The 10,101-nt window shown below is 32.7% G+C and overlaps 1 protein-coding gene, 1 non-coding gene and 1 pseudogene across 2 annotated transcripts; 1 reads left to right on the top strand and 2 right to left on the bottom strand.

The window, feature by feature from the left end:
• Positions 1–1,780: 1,780 nt before the first annotated feature.
• On the top strand, positions 1,781–5,784 carry LOC108452121 (laccase-22-like). Its single transcript, XM_017749871.2, has 6 exons — positions 1,781–2,159; positions 2,232–2,383; positions 2,485–2,729; positions 2,807–2,935; positions 4,343–5,263; positions 5,361–5,784. Exons 1-6 carry the CDS (start codon positions 2,070–2,072, stop codon positions 5,489–5,491), a joined length of 1,668 nt encoding a protein of 555 aa, XP_017605360.2. The 5' UTR covers positions 1,781–2,069; the 3' UTR covers positions 5,492–5,784.
• A 9-nt stretch (positions 5,785–5,793) lies between these two features.
• TRNAR-CCU (transfer RNA arginine (anticodon CCU)) lies at positions 5,794–5,866 on the bottom strand. The gene has a single exon. It is a non-coding gene; the product is annotated as a tRNA-Arg (tRNA).
• Positions 5,867–8,312: 2,446 nt separating this feature from the next.
• On the bottom strand, positions 8,313–9,733 carry LOC108451967 (aquaporin PIP1-2-like; annotated as a pseudogene).
• Positions 9,734–10,101: the final 368 nt, after the last annotated feature.

Below are 10,101 nucleotides of genomic sequence, written 5' to 3' on the forward strand. Positions count from 1 at the left end.
ATGTTGGAAGACATATGAAAGTTTTACAAAAACCCCAGAAATTGTGACATCACATTGAAGAAGAAAAGGTGAAAAAGAAAGAGTAGGCAGGTTGAGGTATTATATTGAAGAGTGTAAAAACACCCATGCAATAGAATTCCTCATAAGTTTCAAAATAGCTGACCATTGCTTTGATTTTATCCCATAATATATCTCTCTTTGAAAGCCATTTCTCAACTGTAACCTTTTCTATTTTTATTTATCAACATCAATGCATTGACCACTACCTACCACCATAATAGCCTATTTCCTTCTATATCTTTCTACATTTCTGGATGGATACAATCTAATTTCTGCCGGCATTTACACTTATATTAAACCCTAAATTTATTTAAATATAATGTATTATTCAAATTAATTGTCTAAAAAGTATTTAAAAGCTATATTTCATATATTATAATTTTAACAATAAAATATTTTTATTATATTTTAAGTTGAATACTTGTTAATACCAATATAATACTAACATGACATCAAGGTAATAATAATAAAGACACATTTACTTTGCAATTTAGTCAACTATTTCATTCTTTATGTTATCTTTATATGTGATTTCAATATTAAAAATATGATTTATGTATTGAAATTAAATTCTATGAATGATTTTACTAATTGCTTTAAATTATTTAAAATTTTTATTTCATATTTAAATATTATTTAAATTAACTTACATTTTATTTTAAATGTCTAAAATGAACATTTTAATTTTTCATAACATTATTTTACAACAATACTAAATATTTAAAATCTTCAAAATTTAATTTTCTTAACACATTTTTAATGACACTTTTCAAAATTAATAATAAATTTTATTTATTGTATAAGTAAGGTACTTTCTATGTTAGTTTTACTGTTCATGAGGATCTTTTAAAGTTGGTGAATATTCCTTCAAATAGTGTATTTCTCTTAAAACCTAATTTGAATTACATTAAGAATTTATTTATTTTTCTTTACAAACAAGATTCGAACATGAAGTAAATGGAGTTATAGATGGGGAACTAATTTCGTATCTTAAAAATAATTACATCAAATATTTTAAACTAAGCCTCGAATTTTACCAGATTTTTATACAAATAATTACAAAAAATTTACGAAAATTGCATTGATTTTAGAAGCTTTTTTTTTTTCAGGCGACGCTTACAAAAATTATTTTTTTTCGTATTCCTTTACTCTCTTGTACATAAAAAAAATACAAATATTCTTCAAGAATTTATATTGGTTCCACTAATATGTTAGATGATACCATTAAAAATTAATTTTTTAAAAATCATATGATTGACAGATGATTATGAAAAAAGTGGGATGGTGTTATCTGACACCCACATTTACTACTTATATAAAATCCCAAATTTACCTCAATTTCAGTAGTTAGGGTTAGACTAAGACTAAGGTATATCTATCTTATCTAAAACATGATAATCATTTATGCCCTGACAAATAATAATGACCTTCTAAATACCTACTTCCTAGTAATTTATATAAAAAACTATAGGGTCCATTGCCATTAAAAATGGAATTGTAATAAACAATGTGGTACATATGATATTACAATCTTAGTCGATAGATGGTATGTTATTTTCATAATCTTTTTTTTTTTTTTTAATATTCAGACGAAAGGTACAGGAGAAAGGGTTTCCTAAAGCTACACGAAATTCAAAGTGATTTGCAATAAAGAAGAAACAAGAGTTTGAAAATAGGATAAATATATGTATTTATATATATGTAGTTGAGAGATAGAGAAAGATGTGCAGATAGGACTATCAATCAGTTGAAAAAAAATGGCAATTCAGTTGAGTTTTTTAGCTCAGTTTCAAACATGACATCTAGAAAGAAATTTATATTTAAATTGCCATTTCCAATACAGATGTAAATTATGTTACCTAACCAGGTAAAATTGACATGAGTCCTTTATATATCAAAGTTTTAAAGGAATAGTATATCAGTCAGACATTTATTTCTTCTAAATATAGCTGCAAATATATCAAGCTTGGAAGACACAGACAAGAGTTTTAGAGACATAGAAAGAAAATATGTTTATGTCTTGGGTTCAGATGTTGCTGTTTGTGTCTCTTCTATCTCCAACATCGGTTCAGTCTGAGATTCGGCACTACAGTTTCACTGTAAGTTTTTCATTTTTCCGTTAGGAAATGTTTACAAATTATGAAATTTATCTTCATTATGTTGGGGACCAGGTGGTGTTGAAAAACACAACAAGGCTTTGTGCCACCAAGCCTATTGTAACAGTGAATGGGAAGTTTCCAGGGCCAACTCTTTATGCAAGAGAGGACGATAATGTACTCGTAAATGTCACCAATCTTATTAAAGACAATGTTACAATTCACTGGTAAGCAAGTTTATGAAAATAGGTCCCAATTGAAGTTGACAACTAATAATCTACCCTGGTGTGGTGACTTTTGTCTTTGTTTGTTGGTAATGGTATTGCAGGCATGGGGTGAGGCAACTTCGAACAGGGTGGTCGGATGGACCAGCATATATCACACAGTGTCCGATTCAACCGGGTCGGAGCTACCTATACAACTTCACCCTTACTGGACAAAGAGGGACACTACTTTGGCATGCACATATTGCGTGGCTGAGGTCAACCATGCATGGTGCCATTGTTATATTGCCAAAGAAAGGTGTTCCTTACCCATTTCCCAAGCCTGATAAGCAAAAAGTAATCGTATTAGGTGAGTTTGAGTTGAGTTGACGTATATATTGTGAGAGTAAAATGCTAATAAAGTGGAAGTTGTTGATTGAATTTTAGGGGAATGGTGGAAATCAGACACGGAAGCTGTGATCAACGAGGCACTCCAAACTGGTTTAGCTCCAAATGTATCAGATGCACACACAATTAATGGACACACTGGGCCAGTTCCTAACTGTTCCTATAGAGGTACTATAATGGCTTATATAAAGAAATACATACATCTATATATCTATTTTTATCAAAGACATTCCATATAAATAATAGCAAAGGTAGGGGCTGCTAGAACCTGGACACCTCAAAGTTTTTGAAATTTGATTTTTTAGCCTCTAAAATTAATTAATATATAAAAATAGAGGACTAATCTACTTGCATAGATGAATATGTAAAAGTAAAGTGAGTTTTCACATTTTCATATCCTTTTGTACAATTAATATTTTAAAATTTAACGATTGAATTTATTAATATAATTGTACTTATTATACATGTAAAATTTTGAACAGTTTCGATATTTCTATCATAGCTAAGTAAAATTATATATATTAATATTTATTGAACAATTGAAATTTTTACATAAAATAAATAGTTGAAAAGTTTAATTTACATCAAAATTGACATGCATAATTTATATAAATAGAATATAAAATATGAAAGTTGAATCATTAAAATATTAATAGTATAAAAATATGAAAAAATATAAAACTAAAAGTAGAAGTGAATCCTCGCCATAAAGATGTAAATCATGTGTTAGGCTCTCCCAAAAATTTTTGGTTTAACTTTTTGTGTGTGTTTGTTGTTTTAATTTGATTTATTTTCATAGAATTTGTAGTTTTATACATTAAATTTGGTAATTATTTTAAGTTTAAATGTAATTTTAATTTATTTCTTCCTCTTCGATAAATAAAATAGATATATTTGCATTAATTATGGTATTAATTTTTAGGTGTAATTATAAATTTAGTTATTATTATTATTATTATTATTATTATTATTATTATTATTATTATTATTATTATTATTATTATTATTATTTTGGCTTCTTTGGTTAAATTGTTGTTTTAGATGAAAAAAAAATTGTTACCGGAAATCTATATATTATTTGCAATATTAATAACAAGCATATATCCAAATCTAATATTTTCATACTCAAATTTTTTATGTGACATCAAGAAAATATTTATCCAAATCCTAATCTAACCAGTAAGGCCTTTGAGTTCTTTTTATTTATTTATTTATTAATATTTATAAATTATTATTAATTTTAAATATATTTTAAATTAAAACAAAATAGGATATATTTTACAAGTCTCTTTATAATATTTTAGCTAACTTAATTTTTGAGAGAGACTAAAAGAAAAATTATATCGAGACCAAGATCTACCTGCTCCTGGTTTTGTCTCTGCCTACCATATATATTGTGTGACCTCATTTACAATATTTCTATTTTTGCTACCACATGTCCCTTTTTTTTTTAAATATTTATTTTAAAATATTTTACTATATATCCTTATAAGTTAATTGTCAAATTTTTAATTATGTTTGTTGAGTCTAAAAATTTGATTGATTAATCAAAATAAAATGAATGTGTGAATGCAGGCGCATATAATTTACATGTGGAAAATGGCAAGACCTATTTACTGCGAGTTATCAATGCAGCTCTAAATGATGAATTATTCTTCAAAATCGCTGGACACGATCTGACTGTTGTTGAAGTTGATGCAGCTTACACTAAACCCTTCAAAACAGATACATTATTTTTAGGTCCAGGCCAAACCACAACCGCCCTTCTTACAACTGATAGCGGCATTGGAAAGTACGTAATAGCCATTTCTCCATTCATGGACACCGTTGTTTCTGTTGACACCTTCACTGGAACAGGTTACTTAATTTACAACAACACCCTTCCCTCTATTCCAACTACCGTGACCACCATGCCTCCTGTAAATGCAACATGGAAGACATTAGTTTTTGCCGAATCTCTCCGAAGCCTGAATTCCAAACAATATCCTGCAAATGTTCCTTTAACTGTTGATCATTCACTGCTTTTCACCATTGGGGTTGGGATTGACCCTTGTGCTACATGCTCTAATGGTTCTAGGGCTGTTGCAGCTATTAACAATATCACTTTTGACATGCCAACCATTGCTATCCTTGAAGCACATTACTATGGCATAAAAGGGGTTTTCACCGATGATTTTCCTGGAAAACCTTTGATGCCTTATGATTATACCGGTGTTCAGCCAACCAATCTACAAACAATGCATGGCACCAGGGTTTACAGATTGGCCTATAATTCAACAGTGGAGCTAGTGATTCAAGGGAACTCTATGTTAGCCCCAGAGAGCCATCCAACCCATCTGCATGGATTTAACTTCTTTGCAGTTGGAAGAGGGTTAGGAAATTTTAATCCAGCGAAAGATCCCAAGAAATACAATCTAGTTGATCCTGTTGAAAGGAACACAATAAGTGTACCCACTGCAGGATGGACCGCAATCAGATTCAGGGCAGATAATCCAGGTACCCACCAGACCATAAAAATTATTTAATGCTTGTTTGAATATTCATGAACACAAAAGAAAAAGAAAAATAATCATGAGTTGGTGGTTTTGTGTAGGGGTGTGGTTTTTCCATTGCCATTTGGAAGTACACACAACATGGGGGCTAAAGATGGCATTCCTGGTTGAGAATGGGAAGGGACCGAACGAGTCAGTGGTACCACCCCCGAGAGACCTTCCACAGTGCTAAAGCTAAGATAAAGTTCCATCATGGCTTTGAGAATCAAAGTTTGAGGGTAGAGATATCAAATACATATATTTTTTGTGATTGAAAAAGAAAGAATAAAGAGATTTCAGGAAGCTATTAGGCAGCAAGGATGATTAGTAAACATTTTAAGTTATACACGTTACACACATAACCTGAATCCAAGTAATATTCCCTTATATTTTCAATCTCTCGTTTGGGGAGATGGAGTGTTAAAAATGTTAAAGTGTTTCTTTTTACTTGAATAACGATTGTGCATTTTACAAACAAAACATAAAGATTCAAAACGCGCCAGATAGGGGTCGAACCTATGACTTTCTGCTTAGGAAACAGACGCTCTATCCACTGAGCTACAGGCGCTTCTACCAACAACTTGCTTTTGTATGTTTATATAATTACTTTTTACTTTTATTTTGATATATGACAAAGATGCTTGGACAAAACCGACTATTTGTAAAAAAGGGTTATTTCCATTTCATTCAGCAGAATTAACAATAATAATAGTAAAGGGTTCCAAAATTTTAAGAGTGAAAGACAAGCATATTACATGACAGTAAAGTCTAGAAATTAGAGGTGTGCATGGGCTGGGCCGGGCCGGACTCATAAAAAATTTAGGCCCGTTTACAAGGCCTGGGCCCAGCCCGGCCCGAAATATGGGCCTGGAATTTTGTCCAAACCCGGCCCGGGAAAAAAATGATAGGCCCGAGTTCTGGCCTGCCCGGCCAGTTATATTTTTTGATTTTTTATAAAATAAAAACTTTAAAAATAAAAATTCAAATACATTTAAAACATAAAACAAATATTAAAACAAATAAAAACAAGATAAACAATTTTAAAATAATACATAAATTAAAAATATAATAAAAAGTAGTTATATTAAAATTGAAACAAATTAGAACTAAAATAATAACTAAATTAATAACAAAACAAAAATTTACAATATTAAAATAATATTAAAACGACAACATATAACATAATAAATAGTTGTAAAAGAACAATAAAACACGACAAAAAATAGCAGCAAAATAGTACCAAAACAACACCCAAACAAAGACCAAAACAAGACCCAAACTGCAAGAAAATAGCGGTGAGCTAGGGACTTGCTTAGAAATGGGAATAAAGGAGGAAGGAAGTAGCAGGAGGAACTAAACGAAAATGAAAAAAAAAGAGAAAAGTTACTTAAAATTAAAAATAAAAAGGAAAAATATATAATATTAAAATCGGTCGGGCTGGCTCGGCCAAAAATTCTTACTGAGGCTCTGCCCGCTTTTTAAACAGGCCTCGTTTTGTCCAAGCCCATTTTTCGCCTATATTTTTACCCAAACCCTCCCATTTTTCTAAGGCCTTGGTAGGCCAGGCACCCGACCATGCACACCTCTACTAGAAATCATATAGAGCCCACTTAAAAAATTAAAAAAGAAAGGGTACAAACTTTTATCAACAGGTGGTGGATAAGAGAGAGAGAAAATGGATCAGCTTTACAGCAGCCAATATATTGAATGGTCGTTTTACAAGTATATTGAATGGTTGTTTTAGGCTTTGGGATTCTACGTTGTTTCTACTTCAAATTATTTTAGGAGTGTTTTGAAAACTTGACTGCAAAATTCAGATGTTAGGAAATATGGCTGTCGAGGCCACACGGTCATGTGCCAGGCCGTGTGGTAGGCTGTGTAACTCATTGTTCACGAATTAGAGACACAAGGGCTAAGGACACGAGTGTGTGTCTAGATCGGGTGTGGGAATGTTTAGTGCAGAGTTCGTACGGGCTAAGGACACAACTGTGAGCCTAGGCCGTGTAACTCACTGTTCGTGAATTAGGACCACACGAGCCAACTATTCTGGCTGTGTGAAACCACACAAGCGTGTGGATCAATATTTGAAATTTTTCCCTTAGGCCTCGAGTATCATTTGAAACGAATGTAGGCCTTCCATATGGTTCGTATGAACCAAATTAGACTATATAATTTGACATTGTATGATCTGAGATTGAGTATGGAATATCTGCATACGTGTTGACTGTGACAACCATTAATGAGATTGTTATATTCTGTGTAAGTATAAACTGTATCTGAATGATCGTATAAATCTCCTTGTTTACTGTCATCTGAGGTCTGCATCTGTATTGGGGTGGGAATTTGTATAAAGAAGGAAGTGCTCTGTTATGAATTAGTGATTAAATCACCGGTATCTATAATCTGATCTGGTAGCTAGCCTGCAATTACTGAAACATGTCATACTGACACTATGTGGTGTGTAGGGTTGGATGGGTATTAATTACTCATTTTGGTGTGTTGGGCTGGTTGGAGATGGTGTGTAGCAGATGAAGGTAGGATAATTGCATCTATTCTAATCTGTTCTATATCAGACAATGATTTGACCCATTATCTGTCTGGTCTGTTCTGGTTTGTTAATTGAACAAATTGCCTCTTGAGTCTGATTCAGAATCTAAACTTGGAACTTTATTGGTTTACTCTGAACTCTATTGAATATGTAATTGTTTCCTCATTACATTGTTAATTCATTTTGTTTGTTGATTGAATTACAGGTAACACAAAGGCTTGATCGGGAGCTCGGTCATGTTATTTATTAGCTGTTGTTATTATCCATGTTAGTAGTTTATTTTTAGAATATTGGGGAAATTCGACTTACTAAGATTGTGAACCTCATATTCAACTTTATGGTGTTAAATTTCTTTAACTTCTGGATGACTTTAAAAACTAAGTTTCGAGAGTTATGTTTTGATAAATATTCTATGTAGCTCTCTAGTATTGGCCTTGTTGTCTAGGCAGGGTATGGAGTGTTATAGTTTCTCCCAATAATTTTCAATTCAAAAACTAGATTTGTGTTCCAAATCTCCAGCAAAGGTATTGTTTTTCACCAATTTTTACAGCTCAGTAATAAATATAAACTTTCATAGATTATGGTAGCCTGTAAATGAAAATAACATTTTGAATCACATATATAAATACTCTGAAATGGGTGCATCGACCATCAGCACCAACACTCCATGTTTAAGCTTAAAAGGCTCCCTCCCACTCAAGCATATTATGAAAGAAAATTTGATTTTCCTTCCTTTATATCATAATCTTGACAGTCGATTTGAAAGGAATGGGTCTGATTACAAGCATGTGGTATAGAGTTGCCAGTGCTGCATCAATGAATGGATCTGCCTAGAAAATCCACTGCAACCAAACTAAAACATAGTTTCTAATCTATTAGTACTTTTCTGGGAGGGCAATAAAAATACTAATGAAGTTAAAAGCAGTTAGAAAGGGGGGTTGGGCTCTACTTGGTCTTTCCAAGCATACTTTTTGTTGTACAACAATGTTGTAACAACACTACGAGCAGGGTTAATACTGGTTGCAGTAATTGGGATGGTGGCTAAGTGTACCAAGAGCACCACGAACCTAATTGGCAAGGGTGCCAAAATCTAGCATCACTAACACAAAGTTAATTAAACTCACACTCCTTTACACAATCCTATAAATTTGGCATGAACCACTTATCTCATAAATTGCTTACAGGGACGTGGGATTCTCTGGCACTGCGCTTGCCATTGGTGGCTGACAAGACGGTGTAAACTAGAATAAAGGTGCCCATAATTTCAAAACCAAGCCCATCTCCTTTGGTGTAACCAGGAGAAACAGAGTTGATTTCACCACCATATAAATCGATTGTGTTCCCCATGAATCCTTTTAACCGCACCAGCAGCGCATACGGATCCTAAGTATTGTATCACCATGTAGAAAACTGCTCTTGTCATGGTTAGTTTCCTTGCCAAGAATAGCCCAAATGTCACCACCAGGTTGATGTGATCGCCTATCCACCACCGTCACCGTACTGCATCAAACCAAGGAAAGAAAGAGAGACATAAAGAGATGGGTGGTTACCTGAAATTCCAAAAGTGCAGTAAACAAGAACGAATATGGTGCCACTAAAAGCCCAAGCGATGCCTTCAAACCCCACAATTAAGCACCTATTTGTTTCCTGAACAACTCCCAAAATAGTCAAAATGGAGATAAACAAGAGAAGGAAAGTAGCCATGAACTCAGCAATCCCCGCCCTGTAAAAAGACCAAGAGGTCAACTCATGAGGCTCATAAAATGGTGCTGCTACTGCTTCGGTGTAAGCTTTTCTATCATCTTGGGTCTGAGCTACAGTATCAATAAGGTGCCTCTCTAAAAACTTGTTGGCTCCCAATCTAACATCCTCTTCTTTGCCCTACATTCTCCTTCTTCTTAGTTCACCTTTAGAATTAGACTCTAAAAACCAAATACTATAATCTAAAGAATGAAGACTTTGTGTTTCATGAGTCAACGACGCGATAGAGTTTTAGGCCTAAACTGGATGTGAGAATGGAGGGTGGGGGATCTTCAAAAACATGAGTAGAAAAAGTTTATTTAATTTACGCCAAATTTTTTTTTTTACTAAATTTTTGAAAAATACCTAATTTTTTTATAAAAATTATTAAATTAGATTTTTTAAAAAAAAAAATTATGGGAATGGGCCAAAATAATAGAAACGCTTTTAGCGGGAAGCATTTTCAGTTGATTTGCATGAAAATGCTTCCAGCTGGAAACGTTTTCCCCAATGGT

Source organism: Gossypium arboreum, chromosome 5, assembly GCF_025698485.1.
Source record: "Gossypium arboreum isolate Shixiya-1 chromosome 5, ASM2569848v2, whole genome shotgun sequence".
Classification (NCBI taxonomy): Eukaryota; Viridiplantae; Streptophyta; class Magnoliopsida; order Malvales; family Malvaceae; genus Gossypium; species Gossypium arboreum.

What these genes read in the sequence shown, in the direction of transcription:
- LOC108452121 (XM_017749871.2), top strand. Translation starts at nt 2,070, where the DNA reads ATGTTTATGTCTTGGGTTCAGATGTTGCTGTTTGTGTCTCTTCTATCT. An exon ending in GACAATGTTACAATTCACTG is followed by an intron (nt 2,384 to 2,484) that starts GTAAGCAAGTTT and finishes ATGGTATTGCAG; the next exon opens with GCATGGGGTGAGGCAACTTC. An exon ending in ATTCAGGGCAGATAATCCAG is followed by an intron (nt 5,264 to 5,360) that starts GTACCCACCAGA and finishes GGTTTTGTGTAG; the next exon opens with GGGTGTGGTTTTTCCATTGC.